Source organism: Sus scrofa, chromosome X, assembly GCF_000003025.6.
Source record: "Sus scrofa isolate TJ Tabasco breed Duroc chromosome X, Sscrofa11.1, whole genome shotgun sequence".
NCBI classification, from domain to species: domain Eukaryota; kingdom Metazoa; phylum Chordata; class Mammalia; order Artiodactyla; family Suidae; genus Sus; species Sus scrofa.
The window spans coordinates 7,263,785-7,282,445 of record NC_010461.5 but is presented as its reverse complement, the minus strand read 5'-3'; the positions used below and the strand labels follow the sequence as shown (position 1 = coordinate 7,282,445).

Sequence of the window (18,661 nt, the reverse complement as noted above, 5' to 3'; positions counted from 1 at the left end):
GCTCCCGCGGCATATGGAGATTCCCAGGCTAGGGGTCGAATCGGAACTGTAGCCACCGGCCTACACCAGAGCCACAGCAACGCGGGATCCGAGCCGCGTCTGCAACCTACACCACAGCTCACGGCAACACCGGATCGTTAACCCACTGAGCAAGGGCAGGGATCGAACCCGCAACCTCATGGTTCCTAGTTGGATTCGTTAACCACTGCGCCACGACAGGAACTCCGAAAGGTCCCTTCTTATCTTTGCTTTTATGTACTTTAAGTCTCCAAAATTTCAGATTATTACCCTGGACTATGTGTATAGCCTTCTATATAGCCTTTTTTTTTTTCTTGGTCTTTTTAGGGCCACACCCGTGGCATAAGAAGGTTCCCAGGCTAGGGGTCGAATCGGAGCTACAGCTGCCGGCCTACACCACAGCCCCAGCAACGCCAGATCCAAGCTGTGTCTGCAGTCTACACCACAGCTCACGGCAATGCCAGATCCTTAACCCACTGAGGGAGGCCAGGGATCAAACCCACAACCTCATGGTTCCTAATCGGATTCATTAACCACTGAGCCACCGGCTTCTGCATAGCTTTAAAGAAATGCTGAGGAGTTCCCGTCGTGGCACAGTGGTTAACAAATCCGACTAGGAACCATGAGGTTGCAGGTTCGGTCCCTGCCCTTGCTCAGTGGGTTAACGATCCGGCGTTGCCGTGAGCTGTGGTGTAGGTTGCAGACGCGGCTCAGATCCCGCGTTGCTGTGGCTCTGGCGTAGGCCGGTGGCTGCAGCTCCAATTCCACCCCTAGCCTGGGAACCTCCATATGCCGCGGGATCGGCCCAAGAAATAGCAACAACAACAACAACAATAATAATAACAACAACAACAAAAAAAGACAAAAAAAAAAAAAAAAGAAATGCTGAGAACAGTCCTTATTGTCAGTTCAGACACTTGTGTTAATTGAGAATCACTTGTTTGGACCTAACAACCTTGAGGTGGGAACCATATATATATATATGCATTTAAAGTGCATTTTAAGAATGTATATATGTATGTGTGACTGGATCACCTTGCCCTAGAAAATTGACAGAACACTGTAAACCAGCTATGATGGAAAAAAATAAAGATCATTAATAGAAAAAAATAAAGTACATTGTAAATAAAAGGGCCACTTTTAAAAGCATTTGTAGGGTAAAATAAACAGCAAATAACTTGATATAAATAGGCCCATGTCCCCAGTGAAAGGAGATTCCAACAGATAGGGCATTTCTATGAAGAGGGTGGAGTAAATTCCACAAATGACAATGTGTGGTTGGACATACTTTTCAAAGGAAAAAAGAAGAACGGTGCCAACTTGGAAAAAAATTAAATAATGTATTAAAAAGTGTTTTCCAATGAGGAAATTTGTATTTTGCCAAACAGTGATTCTTTTTATTTTTTATTTTTATGGCCGCACCATAAATTTTTAATGTGGCATATGGATGTTCTGGACCAGGGATTGAATTCGAGTCATGGCTGCCACACTGGCAGATCCTTTAACCCACGGCCCTGGCCAAGGATCGAACCTGCGCCTCCACAGCAGCTTATAGCCAATGCCGACACAATCGGATTCTTAACCCACTGCGTCCCAGCGGGAACTGCAAATGTCTGATTCTGAAGTGTGGTGCCATGCGGGGTAGTTTTTCACAGAGTGGAACTCAGATCAGGGCCATGTGATCAGAATCATGTAGGTCAACAACCTTTTTCTGGAAACGGCCAGAAATAAATATTTTAGGTCTTGCCCTACAGTCTCTGCCGTAACAACTCACCGCCGCCCAGTGTTGTAGTGTGAAGATAGCCTCAGATGGATGATTCACAAACAGATGCACGTAGTGGCCGTGTGCCAATAAAACTTTATTTACACAAACAGGCAGCATGCCGGATATGGTTCACAGACCATAGTTTGTGAACTTAGAGCAGTGTTTTTCTTTTTTGTTTTCTTTCTTTCTTTTCTTTTCTTTTTTTCTCTTTCTTCTTCCTTTTTTTTTTTCACTAAAGCCCACAGTGAAAAATATGTTGTAACATCAAACCCAGCACAGACACACACACACACACACACACACACACACACACACAGAGAGAGAAATGTTTTACAAAGCCTAACTTGCCCTTTCTGCCAGGAGCATATTCTGCTACTTTGTTTTCTCATCTCCTCTTTCATTTGGTTTTTTAAATGCTCGTCCTGTCCATACTGGTGATTCCTCACCTCCAGATCAGAAAACCTTCATCGCTTGTGAAAATGTAGATTCCTGCTGCCCTGCCAATTACAACTCCTCACCTAGGGCAGTGGGATGTGGGCCCAAACAGCTGCAGTTTTTCTTTTTTCTTTTTGTCTTTTTTTTTGTTTGTTTTTTAAGGGCTGCACCCATGGCATATGGAGGTTCCCAGGTCAGGGTAGAATCAGAGCTGTAACTGCCGGCCTACACCACAGCCACAGCAACACCAGATCTGAGCCTTGCCTGTGACCTACGCCACCGCTCAGGGCAACGCTGGATCCTTAACCCACTGAGCGAGGCCAGGGATCGAACCTGCGTCCTCCTGGATCCTAGTCGGGTTTGTTAACCACTGAGCCACAACGGGAATTCCTACAGTTATTCTTTAAGAAAAATCAGAAAAGAAAATCATGGACGTGGAAAATAGACTTGTGGCTGCCTGATGGGAGAGGGAGGGAGTGGGAGGGATTGGGAGCTTGGGGTTATCAGACACAATTTAGAATAGATTTACAAGGAGATCCTGCTGAGTAGCATTGAGAACTATGTCTAGATACTCATGTTGCAACAGAACAAAGGGTGGGGAAGAAAAATGTGACGTATACAGTAAGGATAACTTGATCCCCTTGCTGTACAGTGGGAAAAAAAAAATCCTCAGCTGATCCTTGAGCACACCAGGTTTGAAAAGCCCCAATCTGGTAGATCAGATGGAATTGTGCACTAAACTAAAATGAAAATGATGCCAACAATTGTTTTCTGTAAAACATTCCTCAGTTTTCAAAAAAGGGTCTCACTTTGGCTTGCTTCAATTTAGGCATGATTTAGGGCTTTTTTTTTTTTTTTTTCCTTTTCCTCTTAAATCATTTTAAATTTCCGGGAGTATGATAAGAGAAAATAAAGAAGAAAATGGAATTCAAGCATTGTTCCATTTGTTATCTGCGTGGTTGCTACAAGGCATACCGAAAGGACATGAAATTATTCAAAAGGATGAAGTTCCTGCCATGGCGCAGTGGTTAACGAATCCGACTAGGAACCATGAGGTTGTGGGTTCGATCCCTGCCCTTGCTCAGTGGGTTAAGGATCCGGTGTTGCCGTGAACTTTGGTGTAGTTTGCAGACAAGGCTCGGATCCCGCGTGGCTGTGGCTGGGGTGTAGGCCGGCAGCTACAGCTCCAATTAGACCCCTAGCCTGGGAACCTCCATATGCCATGGGAACGGCCCTAGAAAAAGACAAAAAAAAAAAAATTATTCGAAAGGAATATTCAGACCTTATTTTTGGGAGTCAGCATTGGATGAAATATCTTCAATTCTGCCATGGAATTTAAAGCATTCTTTATCTCGGGGTGATTACATAGTCCTTCCTCTGACCATTTCTTAGGGAGGTGTTCTCAGACCTTCAGTTGAACTCTCTGCCTTTCTTAGCTTCACCTCTGGCTACAGTGATGTCAGAAGCTCAACTCTATTTGGTGTAAAAGTTAAGTGTGCTTTTATTCAACTGGTGAACACAGTCAAACTGCTGCGCTGCTCGCTCTAATTGTATGCGGTGAGGTAGATCTTTGACCGGGCTTAAGATAACATACTCTTTGCCCCAGGGTTTTGACACTTCATTCTCCAACCCTTTGCGTTCAGGAATTTTTCTCACCCTTGCCCGCAATCTCGGGGCTGCCGCCTCTCCCTTCAGCTTTCATTTCCTTTGTTTGCTGGAGCCCTGGAAGGGGATGTTCCTGAGAGGCCCCCCGTTCTGACATCTCCTTCCTTCCTTTGCTTCCATGAGCATGAAAATGATGACTTGGAGAAAGAAGGAATCTCTTGGAGCTTGCAGGAATTCTGGAGGGAGCCCGAGCTGGCCTCGCCTGTGAGACAGATTAACTAGCCTCCTCCCTAGCCTTTCACCCAGGGCTGTTTTCCATTCTGGAATGATCATCTGGCCGGCCAAGACCTGTCCCAGGACTGAGTGGATGGTGGGGAGGGGCGCGGGGGAGGGGACGGGACACCAGGCGCAGGGCAGTTCCAACGATCGGGCTCATTGTACCTTGGCACCGGGCCAGAGGGCTTCAGCCCACCAGACACCAGAGTGTGTTGCAGACACCAGAGCGTGCGCGGTCACGTGGCTTGCTGGGGACTGACTTGGACCTGCCCCAGAGGTGTCATGGTCCCTCCCTACGTGTAAGGGTCGTTTTCAAGCAGGACGGAATCAGCAGTTGCAAGGGAGGTTTGAAACCAAACGTGCATGTTTCCGCCGACTGGGAAATGCTTATCAAAATAGTTCTTAGTTATCAAGTAAGCACCAAGTGCCTGGAAATGACGTTCCCAGGGAGGGGAAATGGGCCAGCTGTGCTTTTTTTGGCTTTCTCTCGTCTGCTCAACAGGAAAAATATTAATCAATGGAAAAACTGCTCCTTTCTGTTCATTTAACACATGAGTTTTCGATAGTGTGGGAAATGGTAGTACCCCGTGTTTTTACATGACACGGATTGCAGAGAACTTTTGAGAAAATGGTTTTGACCTAAGCCGCACGTTTGCACCTCTAGAGATGGTTTGTTTTCGTGAGGGGCCCCCTGAGAAGCTGAGATCGAGAAAGTTCCAAGGTTCCCTGTAATCTTGCAGTAGTGGTGTGGCTCAGTTGAGGTCAGAGGTGCCCCTGTGTCGCTCACGCGGGGCAACACCCTTTTATTCCCCATCCACGGGGAGGCGGTTCGCAATTCAGGGTTTCTCCTTCCCTGCCGAATTTTTGACCTTGGCCTGCGGGGCGACCCTCGCCTCCAACAGAATGCATGCGCACACCAGGAGGGTCCAGCCCGACCACCCGCATAACCACCTCCCTGCCTCTTTTGTTCAAGGTGATGAGGCTTCGCAAACTGGCTCAGCAGATTGCAAACTGCAAGCAGTGCATTGAGCGGTCGGCATCACTCATCTCCCAAGCGGAACACTCTCTGAAGGAGAATGATCACGCGCGTTTCCTCCAGACCGCCAAGAACATCACGGAGAGGTGAGTGCAGGGGCTGCTGGGACGGTCTCTGCGGCTGGGCTGGGCTCCGGGGTCCTGGGCGTGATTGGCTGGCCTCACCTTGCCTTGCTTTTGTTTGCATTTTCAAGGCTGAGTACCAGAGAGAATAGAGGCTTGGAGTTGCTTTGTCCCAGCTAAAGATGCTTCCCTTTGACACGTCAAAGCCTTTTCACTATCAGCCCAGAGTTCAAGGCCTTTGCAACAAGAGTCCGCTAGTTCGAATAAAATCAGCCTGCTTTTGGGGGGTGGGGGTGGGGGTGGGGGTCGGGGAGAAAGCTTAGGATGGCACAAAACAGCCTTTGCTGTGACTCTCAGACCCGATCTTATCGCACGCTTGATGACAAAGAATCAAAATGAAGACCAGAAGATAAAAGTAAATCTTTTCTGCCAGCTCTGGGCTTATCTAATTTAAAAAGTCACCCAGGTGCTGTTCTCTGTTAGGCCTGATTTATTCGGTTGAGAAGTTTTGAAAGGTCAAGGCTGCCTCATGTGAGAGAGAAAGAAAGGACCCACCTGTCAACTTGATACCCCCTTCTTTTAAAATATTCTTTATTCCAGGACAGGGAATATAAAGCTGACATTATTGGCATGAGTAGCTTAGCCGTGAAACTGGTGGGGGTCAGTGGTCCTTGAATCCGTGTACTTGACTGGTGTAAAATGCCTCGCCTTCACTGACGCATCTATAGCAGTTCTTGTGGAACCCAAGAAGAGCCCCTGATGCCCCCTAAGTGACATCTCCAGCCCAGGCCAGTGGCCTTGACTTTTCATTCCTTTGCGTTATGGACCCTTAGCCAGAACTGTCATAGAATCCTAGCACTGCAAGACCCCAGACGGCTCCTTCATGCTTTACCCTAGAGCAGGGGTCTGCAAACCTTTCCCGTCAAGGACCAGAGGGTACTTTTTTGCAGCTTTATAGGCTCTAAAGTCCCCGTCACAACTACTCGACTCAGCCACTCTAGGTTTCCAGCAGCCTGGCCTAGATAATACGAAAGGAATGGGCCAAAGGGTATGTTCCAGTAAGACCGTGTGCAAAAAATAAGGGTAGGACAGATCTGGCCCTCGGGCTATGCTTGGCCCACTCATGTCTTAGGAGTTGACTTCCTTCAAGGAAGGAGAAAGGAAACTCAGGCTTCTTGAGTGCTGGCTTGTGTCACACACAGGACCGACCCTCCAAACATCACATAGACGATAGGCAGCCATAGTTCCCTTGGCACCATCCCTCCAAGGGGAGGAGGGTACGGTCGTTTTACACCTCCGGTCGAGGCGCCAACCAGCTTCTCTGTGTTATTTCTTATATTTGCGAAAATGTCCTGTGTGGCTGGTTAGATGCAGCGCTCTTCCAGTGCACGTGGGGTGGATCACAGCTGGTTATCGTCCCTTTTATATTCCTTACAACGATCTCATCCCTCTTGCAAGAGCAGCCCGCGTCTTTCCTCATAACCCCGAGGTTCCACATGTTTAATCGTCTTCGCTGCTCTCGTCTGGACTGTTTCCAGTTGCCTGAAATCTGCATGGTAACGTTAACAACGGCAAACAGCACTAATACTCGAGCATACCCAGGACACCCTACTAGACAGCGTTTATACTTACGTCATGGTTTCCAACTGGGATCCAGCAGTACTTGTTTCCAGCTATAAACTGTGGGCTGTCCAGATGAGATGGCTGGTATGAGCTGCATTTCTCAGCAGTCCCTAAAAACTCAAATCAAGTCTAACATGAATAAATTCTCACCTAGCAGGGGAGAGCATGGGGCCCCGTGATGGTTCAGATAGAATGTTCTGGAAGAAGACCTGCGTTTGAAGTATCACACACGCGCACGGATGCCCGCATGTGATCCCCTCAGACCCGACAGGTCATACATGGACCCAGTTAGCTCTTTGTCTCGCAAGCCCACTGCATCAAGAACAGAAACATGACCGATTTCTCTTTGTGTAAATGAACCGTACCATATATACTATATTTCAAGCCTCGCTGGTGTATAGTTCTTGGTGGGATGGTGTGTGCCCTCTTCTAAAATGAGGTTAAAGAAGCAAAACTCTTCACCTAAATCCAGGCAGAAGGAAGTTGGCCTCTACTCCTTGTGGGAAGTCTATGCTTTCACCAAGGTTGAATATGTGGTGCCTGCACAAATTTGCTAGGAATCCTTGCTGCCCCTCCCCATTTCTGACTCCCCTCTCTTTCTGTCTCTGTGTGTCAGTCCTCTTGATCAGTTTCTGAGCCCTTTTCCCTTTCCAGCACCCAAAATTTAGCAAAAGCTCACTGGACTTGGACTAGGAGTTGGGAAACCTGGGTTCAAATCCCAGCACCGTCCCTTTTTAATTGCAATTCTTTGGGTTTATTCAAGAGCTATTTTCTGCTTAGAAACCTGGGCGCATAACAGCTACCTCTCTTGGTAGTTGTGATAACATTACTGCTGATTGCTATGAAGAGGCCCTAAGTGTTATGGATGCTCCATAATGTCGGTTGGATTTACGTTTTCATATGACTTAACACCACTCTCTAGAACATGACTTCCTAGTTCTGTGTCCTGTTGTGTCTGCCAGGGGCTTTGGTGCCTGTGTATTTCTAAAGCATCTTCATTCTCCTCTTCAAGGGGGGGAATGCCCAGAACAAACTTATCATCCTGCAGGCCTTCTTCACCTGAGAGTTGGATGTGATTTTTCTGCATCGTTAAATCACTTAATATGGATGTGTTCACCTACAAGCTGAATCAGACCACAAAAAAGTTGTTCAGTTCAGAAACGGAGCCTCCAGCTTTACATTGTAGGAGATGCATATGCTTTGGAATCAAGCGTCTGGCTCTGTGCTAACTGCTCAGTAGTAATTATGGATATCGTTGCGGCTGCTCGCTAACACTTGTGCGTCTAAATTTGCTTATGTGCTCCTAGCGGGCAGCACCCCAGCCATCTTGTTTTCACCGTGATGGCCCCAGAACATAGCAAACTGCCTGATGTGAATGACTGTGAACAAGTCGGGATAAGATGAAATAATGTAGCAAAAATACCAGCTGAGTTCCTTTCACAAGGTGAACATGGAACAAATGCTAATTTCCTTTCTTCCAACTCACGAAATGGATGCAAATGGATTGCGTAATGTACTATATTCTCAAGTCATGCTAATATATAGTTCTCCGTGTGATTGTATGTACACTTTTATAAAATTACATTAAATGGGCAAAAGTCTTCACTCAATCCAAGCATAGGAAAGTTGGCCTATGAGAAATGTAATAGAAAAAATCACTTTTTGGTGTCTTTTTTAGGGCCGCGCCCACAGCATATGGAGGGTCCCAGGCTAGGGGTCGAATCAGAGCTACAGCTGCTGGCCTACACCACAGCTGACAGCAATGCCAAATCTTTAACCCATGGAGCGAGGCCAGGGATCAAACCCATGTCCTCAGGGATAGGAGTTGGGTTCGTTACCACTGAGCCACAACAGAAACTCTAAAGATCACTTTTAACAGCAAATTACCTGTATCAAGAGGATGGTGAAAAGAAAATTCCCTCTGAACAGTACCATTATTCAGAGCTCCTAGGAAGGACTCACTGCCATGGGCAATTCAGGGATCCAACAGACCTCGCCAGAATACAAAGCTAAGAACTCCAGTTGTCAACCAGAAAGATATCACTTTGGTTCTAAGATTTAGAATGCATCTGATGAGTAGTTTTTGAAATGTGTTCTACAGGATGTAAGGTGGTGTTAAAACAAGGTTCCAGAATCAGATGCATTTGGGACATCCTGATCTGACCAAAGTCAACCATATTTTGTTACTATGAGATGTCATGGGATTTTACCATGGTGATGCACGCCATAGCCCGCCTGTTCGAGAGAGACCCCTTTAAGTGTCATTGTCAGGGGTCGGGCATGGGAGGAATATTAAGTGGGAAGGATAGAGCACCTTCCCCTGGTGTTGACTGTTGGGGCAGAGACGTAAATACGGTAGCTCTGGACAGGTCTTCCTTCTAGAAAACTGGCCCCATGTGGCTGCTAGCAACTGGGTGACGTGGAGATTAGGAACATCAAAGTCCAAATAAAAACAGGATGTAACATGCAGCCTAACCGACTAATCATCAAGATAGGACACAATGCCTTTTTTTGCTCCAGTACGTTGCGAGTTTGTCACACACCCACCCACAATCATGCGCACACATGTTCCCCCCCCACACACAGGCACAGACACACAGACATGACTATAAAAGCACAGAATTAAGAAAGTGGCAAATACTGAGGTCCCAGTTGGATTGGGGCAATTTATCGGAAAGGCCAGAAGATGGGCAACAAGGATTTGGGGAACAAAAACATAGCCTGAAATGTTGAATTTGGCAGCTCGCCGCACGCCTGTCATTCTGATGAAGAATTTGAAGTTGTAGCCAAAGATAAATATCGTTCCTTCCATCAAAAAAAAAAAAAGTTAGGTGTTAAAAGCTGAGTAATTTCCAAAGAGTCTTGTTGTCAGTCTTTGCCTCCCAGGCTTAGAAACTTTTACCCTTTCCGTTCCCACTCCAGAAAGTTGGCAAGCCATTGTCAGCAGTGTCCCTTGACTAAAGCATACTTTAGTAAGATGGCACCAAGATGGCAGCCATTGTCAGCAGTGTCCCTTGACTAAAGCATACTTTAGTTAATTCTTTGGGGACCAGAGACCCGGGAGAAACTTGCAAATGAAATCCGAACAGAAGCTTGTGCCACTGGACAGAGGAAATACTAACTCAAGATTATCTGTTCAGCACATTCGAGAGCCTCAACCCTGGTGAGCACCAGATCTGTGCCACGTGGAAACAGCAGAGAAATGCAGTAGAAAGTTTGCTGCTTGTTTCACAATAGCTTGGTGCAGTGCTCCCTGCTCAACGTCATGAGACAGAAATAACTGGGGTTGCACTTTGAAATTTTTATTTGAGGCATTCAGATGGCACCGTAGCATTTCTTTGAACTTTCCTGCATTGATGCAAGTGTTTGGGGCTCTTCAGAAAATGACTTAATATTTGAAGGGCTTAATAAATATTTGTTGCATAGTCCTAAGATCTCTCTTGAGTTTGAAGGCGTTTTTGTGCCTATAGGTCATAAGGAAAGCATTTTTAAAGTACAGTTTGATCACCTGTGGAAATTGCCTAGCAACCATCCTTTTATCCATCAGTCAGTCTGAATTAGCACTTGTTTGTCATAATAATTAGTCTACTTCCCTTGGGTGCACTATTGAGCCAATTAAAATCATACAACTGTGCTATGTACCATTTCTTGGTGAAAGGGTCAGGTAATGAATTTAGATTTTCCACCTTCATTCAAACACTTGAAACTTTTCAGAGGTTATGACTCTTCAAACTTTCTTGTATGGATCCCAGGATCATTTCAATTATTATATTTTTCTTCTTTTTTCTTTTTATCGCTGCACCTGTGGCATGGAAGTTCCCAGGCTCGGGGTCACATCAGAGCTGCAGCTGAGGCCTTTGCCACAGCCACAGCAATGCAACTGAGTGAGGCCAGGGATCAAACCTGCATCCCCGGGGACACTGTTGGGTTCTTAACTGGCTGAGCCACAACGGGAACTCCACAATCATTACATTGTTGGTTATCGTCTCTACTTCCCTTCCTATGTAGCATTAAATATGCACCCGAAATACAATGATGGAAAATTTATTTCCAAGGATTTTGAACATTTCGCAGGGGTAACTTTTTTTTCAAGGTGAAATTTGCATAACATGAAATTAACCCTTGTAAAGTGACCAATTCCCTGGCATTTTGTACATTCACTTTGTTGTATAAATCCTGTCCTTATCAAGTTCCAAAATATTTTCATCACCTGAAAAGAAAACCCCATACCCATTATGCAGTCACTCCCCATTGTCCCTTCCCCCCAGCCCCTAGCAACCACACATCTGCTGTCTGTCTTGATGGATTTTCCTGTTCTAGACATTCCATACACGTGTCATACAATACGTGGCCTTTTGTATCTAGGTTCTTTCACTTAGCATAATACCTAGACTAAAGTTCGTCCATGTTGTAGCATCTATCAGTATTTCATTCCTTTTTATGGCTGAATACTATTCCACTGTGTAGTTATTGCCACAGATGTAATTTTTATAGCCAAGGTATATTATCTTTATAAAATCCAAAACTTTAAGAGCCATTAGAAGATGCAATAGGAGGCATATCTCTTAGGGTAACCAGGTTGAAATGTTTCTAGATGAAATGGACGTGTACAGACCTAGAATTCTCCTCCTGGTTGCTGCCACCTAGCTTTGTGGCCTTGTATAAAGGAGCGTCAAGGCCGTTAATTAGAAAATAAGTAGCTAGGTAATGGCTAAATCATTTAAATGTTGTTTCTTTGCTCAAAAATCCCCAGCGCCCTACACAGTAGCCCTGCACATAGTAGGTCCTTGGTAATGTTTATCAACTTCCTGGAACACCAAAATCATCAACCTTACAAGTCTAGCATAGTTGGACGTGCTCAGAAGTGGTTTATGTCGTGCCATAATTTTCTTGTTCTTAAAAGAACTCTTGCATTTTTTTTTTAATTAGTCAAAATGTTCTGCTATTAATAATAACTTGCCAAATCAACTTGAAGGGTCCATTGCAGGAGATGAATACCTATCAGTAGCTTGCGTCTTAGATTATAAATGAGAGGTCTGACCAGCAGCCCTCGTGAAGAGGCGACACGGTAGGTCCATTGGGCGGAATTTGTGAGAAAGCTCATGAATATTTTCCATGGCATGTGCTGGGAATATGGTGCAAGCACAGGAACAAAAGGCGAGGGAAAATGAGCCAGACACAAAGTCCTTTTTGAATGTTTATTTTAGAGAGAGGCTAGTAATTGATTAAACTAATCCAATATCTGGAAACATTCTTTTTTAATCTTCCCCTTGCCTTTTATGCAGCTTGAAATTTTGGAGACGCCTCTTTGAAGTGGAGCAGGGTCGGGTCTGAAAGGAACAAACAGTTTCCCAGACAGATGTGTGAAGAAAGGCCTGGAGCTATGAGCTCCTCACTGGGGTTAGATATGCAGGGGGCCAGGCTGTTAAAAACACAGCAACGTGAAATAGGAATATTCTTTCACCTCCGAAGGGAATTGTTTTCCGATAGTAAAAAGGAAGGGAGGACGCCATTGCCCTTTTCCCCCAATTCCTCTGCTTTCTTTTGAAACTTGTAGTCAACTGTTGCTCTCTTGTGCCATTCCGAGATGCTTCTGAAGGCTCACGTGTAAAAACAGCACCATTTTTGACATGATACTTGTTTTACCTTTTATCCTGTCCATTCCTATGCAGTGATGGTGAAAGCCAGCCTGACGGTTCTCAAAAGTTGCTTCCTTTAAATTGCAGGGTCTCCATGGCAACAGCATCATCCCAGGTCCTCATTCCTGAAATCAACCTCAACGACACATTTGACACCTTTGCCTTAGATTTTTCCCGAGAGAAGAAGTTGCTAGAATGTCTGGATTACCTAACAGGTATCGTCTTTGGGGTTTTCTTTAATACCATGTACATTTGGTGATACCAAAACTTTGCCACCAGATCAGTTGCCTAAAACCAGAGGTGTGGGCTTCTGATTTAGGAGTGCAGGCTAATATTCCCGTAAACAGTTTCTGGCATTCCTTTTTTTTTTTTTTTTTTTAACCCCCCAAGCAAAATCACATAGTCCAAGACTAAACTGGGGACGGAGAGAAGGAGTTCCCATTGTGGCTCATCGGATGGCGAATCCAACTACTATCCATGAGGACGCAGGTTCGATGCCTGGCCTCGCTCAGTGGGTTAAGGATGATCCAGCATAGCTGTGAGCTATCATGCAGGTCACAGACATGGCTCAGATCCCGCGTTGGTCTGGCTGGGGTGTAGGCCGGCGGCTGCAGCTCTGATTCAGCCCCTAGCCTGGGAACGTCCATGTGCTGTGAGTGCGGCCATAAAAAGCAAATAAAGCAAAATAAAATAAGATGGGATCCAAGGGAAACTAAAGCCAATCTTGGTCATCGACAATATATGTGGGAATTCCCGTCATGGCTCAGTGGTTCACAAATCCGACTAGGAACCATGAGGTTGCGGGTTCGATCCCTGGCCTCGCTCAGTGGGTTAAAGATCTGGCGTTGCTGTGAGCTGTGGTGTAGGTCGCAGACTCAGCTCGGATCCCTGCGTTGCTGGGGCTGTGGTGTAGGCCGGGGGCTACAGCTCTGATTTGACCCCTAGCCTGGGCACCTCCATGTGCCGAGGCTGCAGCCCTAGAAAAGACAAAAAAAAAGAAAAAAGAAAAGAAAATATATGTGGCATCATTTTCCTCCCTCTCAGAGTGTGGGTACCACGCGTGATAGCCCTTTTGGGCAGCAAAGAGAGGCAGTGTGGCTCTTTTCCATTTCATGTCAGCGAGGCAAATGCCTCTCACTGTGCCTTGGCAGAGAACAACTTGGCAGCTGGTGTCTACCCTGCTCCGGCTCTTTGTACTTGTTTAAGCTTCACCACCTCGAATTGCGGTAAAGCATTAGAATCCTGATTGTGCAAATAGCCAAGGTCGTCCGTCCTGCCCTGCGGGAGGGCAGATAGCCAGGGAGAGGCAGAATTGGGATTTAGCTCAGGTCTGTACAGATGCCAGAGACCGCCCCTCTTTCTAGTAAAAGACTGAATTTCACCTTGCCCAAGGTCACCGTGGCGTATGTCCCCCAAATTACATATGAATTCCTGATGTCATGTTTCAATCCATGCTTTCTGATAGGCATTTTTACTTTTTATTTTTTTGGGGGGGGGAGGGCAGGTGTGTCAAGCTGAAAAAAAAAAAAAAACCAAAGCAGCCCTGATAAAGGAAAGCCTCAGGCTACTCCTTATCCCACCCACGCTTCCACATTTTTCTTTGCTGTCAACCGATAAGGCAAGAACTCACAACTTTGGCTGATGGGGTGTGGACTGTTGAGACGGCCTTATTTGTGTGAGCCAAAGCCACTGGTGCCTGTGAGTTCAGAACAGCTCCATGTGTACCATAAAGCCAGCTGTGCCCAGACCTTCCAACGTTGCCACCTTCACGAGACCACGTCCCTAACTTAGCGCAGCCCTGGTCTTACTCGGTGTGTGTGTGCACCTGTTTGTGGGGGAAGGCAAAGTCCCTCACAAGAGAAGGGCGTTGGTTTGACAGCCTGTGGCTGGAAAGCCAGGAGTTGGGTGTTCAAGGACCCTTGTACCCGGAGGGTCATTTGTTTCTTTGCCACGGCCCAAGGTGCTGTTTTTAGCCTTTCTGCATTTGCGAGCGAGGCCAGTGGTCCCGCAAACTTCTTGTCTTAGGTGGTCATTCTTTCAAACCCCACCGCTCCTGTGAAGGAAGAAGGCGCTTCCGAAGGCGCGTACAGTAAGGAACCAAACTCGGTCTCAAATACATATGAAGAAAGCTTCTAACTCTGAGATTGACCTAATATAACACTATTCCAGGAAACTTCCGATGACCATAGAAACAGTTTCTATCTGCATAGTCCGTTGGGGTCCCCGCTAGCCCCATGAGACTGTTTTGTGTCATTGTTTTGGTTTGGTTTTGGCCATGCATGCCGCGGGCGGAAGTTCCCGGGCCAGGGATCGAATCCACGCCATAGCCGTGGCCCAAGCCCCTCTGGTGACAATGCCAGATCCTTAACCTGCTGTGCTATAAGAGAACTCCCATATGAGACTATTGAAAATGTCGAAGTGTGGCTAATGAGCTTTTTATTTGGATTTAACGTTAGTGAAATGTAATTGAAATGTAAAGAGGCCCACATAGCGTGTGGCTCCTGCATGAGCGCAGGTGCAAACTTTCTCAGGCTGAGCCCCTTTTCATGACGGCATCCTATTAAAAATCTTTGTTCTTCTTGCCTTTGGGAATGAGTGTGGTTGCCACAATAGAACGTCCCATTAGCAGTGACTAAACGCATCAGAGAGCGTTCCTCTCGCAGAAACAGGAGAACAGAGATGTGTCATCCAGGGCTGGTTCAAGGGTGCCTTCAGACCCCAGGCTCCTTTTCTGCTCTGCCAACTTCATTGTACTGACACGTGATCACCTTACGCCTAGTCCACCTTCAGGCATCACGCTCCACTCAGAGGCCTGAGAGGAAGTGACAACCAAAAGCTCTGTCCACCAAGTTTGTCTTTGCGCGGAAGACAAAAAGCTTGCTCAGCAGACCCATCTAGCAAACTTCTCCTTGGGTCTCGTGGGCCAGATCGGTGCCACCAGGTCATGCCCCGTTTCCCACGAATTGTTTCCGAGCATTTCGACAGCATAGAGCCATGCTCATCTCTGCGTGCGTCGGCCACGGCACTGGCGACAGGGGCAGGTGTGCAACTAGTTGGCACTAACTAGTAACGTGTACACCATATATCATTCCGACGGCTGTTTCTGCCAAACCGAAGACCTGCTATAATGCCTGCTTCCCTGCCAACTTCAGATACAAATGTGGACCATTTCTAGACATAACATCAATCCTGGGCCATAACATCCAATGCTTGGCTGATATTGCCAAGTCCAAATAGTTTATCAGACATTTGTAAGCAGGAAACGAAGTGTTCTGGAGGATTAGCCCACCATTTCTTGCGTCCTGTTTATCAGAGAGGCAAGCAAATAACAGTTGTGCTACCAATTCCATGCATATTGAAATTGGCAGCATGCTCTTGCTCTCATTTACAGCAAATTGGATATTGACTTTTCAGGACAAACCCATTGGGTTTATAATCAAAACAGGGTTTGCCTGCCTGGCTGTGAAAACACATTTTTCCCCCTTTCTGACATGCTTCTAAATGGTGCGTCAGGTTAATAACCAAAGAGGTGACATTTCCTCCCTGATTGCAGCTCCTGCCATGTGTTTCCCAGCTACCTGCCCATTTCAAACATGGTTTTCTTTGTATTTAATCCCATATTGCAACGCAGAAAGAACAACATCCTTCTACGATGGTGGATGGAGAAATAATTCCATGAACTCTTTAGATGACGGGAGAATAAATAGTTCTCCACTGAGCCGTGCAGCGTGATTCCTCACTAACAGGACCACACAGACAATAAGAAGCATGTTTTACGATGCAGCTGGGCCTCCCCCTGTGGAAGCATCTCCTGATGGTGTGTCACTTACTCATCCACGTCACAGCACATGGCACTAAATCTTGCATGTGCATACTTCGGGAGGCAGCCGCATGAAGTCACATTCCGGAATATTCCAAATTCTCTGTAGAGCCCCTCTGTCTTAATGCACAACTTGACTCAGTGCCTGCCGCATGTCGGTGCCCAGTGATGTTTGTGGAACGCACTGACCCAGAGACTAAGCTGGGCGAATGGACTTAACGCCGCAGACATAAAAGTTACTTGCTTCGTACGATGCTTGGCCTGGATGTATCTCTGTGTTGGCAAAGTGAAGAATACTAACACGATCAACGTTTTCCATTTTACCATTTTCATGATCTTGCCTCCCTCTCTGGGTTTGTTGAGGACTCAGGCATCCTGACCCAAGTCTAGAGCAGGACAGACTTCTCTGATAGTGTAAGCAGACCTTGCTGCTCATCTGCAGGACGCAGAGAACTCTCTCCATTTGAAGTCAGGTGCTGGTGTACAGCAGAATGGACATCAAGGCCTGGATCACATCTTTAAACCAGGGCTCGGCAAACGTGGACTGTGAAGGGCCAGATGGTAAATAGGTTAGGCTTTGCAGGACCTACGGTCAGAACTGCTCACCTCTGCCATTGCACGAAAGCTGTCCTAGACAGTACGTAAATGAACGAGGCTGGCTCTGTTCCAATAAAACTTTATTTACAAAAACAGGCAGTGGGCCAGATTGGGCCCATAGCCATAGTTTGCCAAGCCCTGCTCTAAAATATGATTGCCAGTGCAAAGCTCTCACGGCCTAGGCCTTTTTCTTGCTCACAGACACTTCTCATAAAACCAGCTCTTGAACTCACTCCAGGAGAAGTCATCTTAAAGTCATCATTTTGGTTGGGTTTTGACTGCTCTGCTCCACAAAGTGTTCAAGACATAAAACAGCAGGCTTCCCCGGCAATCAGGTTAATCAAATGCCAAGCAATCCTGTTTTTCTTGGGGAAGAAAATGTACTTTTTAGATATGATTGATTGTTCATCCCGTTCTTAATTCGAAATATCACCTATAAAGCGGAAAGTGAGACGACACTAGAACTACCCTAATACCTTTTTAAGGCACCAAAACATCGAATGAAAGAAAATTTCCCCACAATTATATGGCTGATTTCTTGTGGGATAACAAATAGCAGTATTTTTCCAGTTGGGTGCCTGAATATAAAAATATGTGGCGTCTTCTAGTTCAGAGGTTGGCTGCCTTTGGCTCATATGCCACATCTGGTCCTGACCTGTTTTGTAAATCAAATTCTCCTGGAACGATCTGAGTACAAGTTGTCGATCTGAGTACAGATGGGCTGCTTTCATGGAACAAAGGCAGCGTTGCGTAGTTGCCACAGAGACCATATGACCCACCAGGCCTGTACAGTTTACCATGCAGCTCTTTACTGAAAACATTTGCCCTCCCCACAGTGGGGATGAAATTACAAAAGCTCACCTTGTTTCCTTTTTGTTTAACATGTTTTCTTTCATGAATAAGAGAGTATTGTTTGGGAGTTCCCGTCGTGGCATAGTGGTTAACGAATCCGACTAGGAACCATGAGGTGGCGGGTTCGATCCCTGGCCTTGCTCAGTGGGTTAAGGACCTGGCATTGCCGTGAGCTGTGGTGTAGGTCGCAGACGCGGCTCGGATCCCGCGTTGCTGTGGCTCTGGCGTAGGCCGGTGGCTACAGCTCCGATTCGACCCCTAGCCTGGGAACCTCCATATGCCGCGGGAGCGGCCCTAGAAAAGGCAAAAAGACAAAAAAAAAGAGAGAGAGAGTATTGTTTGCGAGGGAGTGGGATAAACTGGGAGTCTGGGATTCGTAGATGCCAATTACTCCCTTTAGAAAGGATAAGCAATGAGATTCTACTATAAAGCACAGGAAGCTATATCCAGTCTCTTGCAATAGACCATGATGGAAGATAACAGAAGAAAGGGCACCATCCAGCAATCCCGCTTCTGGGCATATATCTGGACAAAGCTACAATTCAAAAAGATACATGCAGCCATATGTTCCTAGCAGCACTATACACAGTAGCCCAGACCATGGAAACAACCTAAATGTCCATCAAGAGATATCAAAGAATTAAGAAGATGCAGTACCTATATACAATGGAATACTATTAAGCCATAAAAAAGAATGAAATCATGCCATTTGCAGCAACATGGATGCAACTCGAGATTCTCATACTAAGTGAAGTCCGTCAGAAAGAGAAAGACAAATACCATACGCTCTCACTTACACGTGGAATCTAAATTAGGGCACAAATGAACTTACCTACAGAACAGAAACAGATTCTCAAACACGGAGAACAGACTTATGGTTGCCAAGGGGGAGGCGGAGAGAGTGGGATGGGTGGGGAGTGTGGGGTTAGCAGA

General features: G+C 46.2%; 1 protein-coding gene across 9 annotated transcripts in view; it reads left to right on the top strand.

Moving 5' to 3' along the window:
* The window catches only part of MID1 (midline 1), a 670,664-nt gene that overhangs the window by 623,604 nt on the left and 28,399 nt on the right, over window positions 1-18,661 (top strand). For all 9 annotated transcript variants that reach the window (XM_021080489.1, XM_021080486.1, XM_021080487.1 and 6 more), the window contains 2 exons: window positions 5,073-5,221; window positions 12,547-12,674. In XM_021080489.1, coding sequence (XP_020936148.1) covers window positions 5,073-5,221; window positions 12,547-12,674 — 277 coding nt within the window. The remainder of the gene's footprint in view (window positions 1-5,072; window positions 5,222-12,546; window positions 12,675-18,661) is intronic.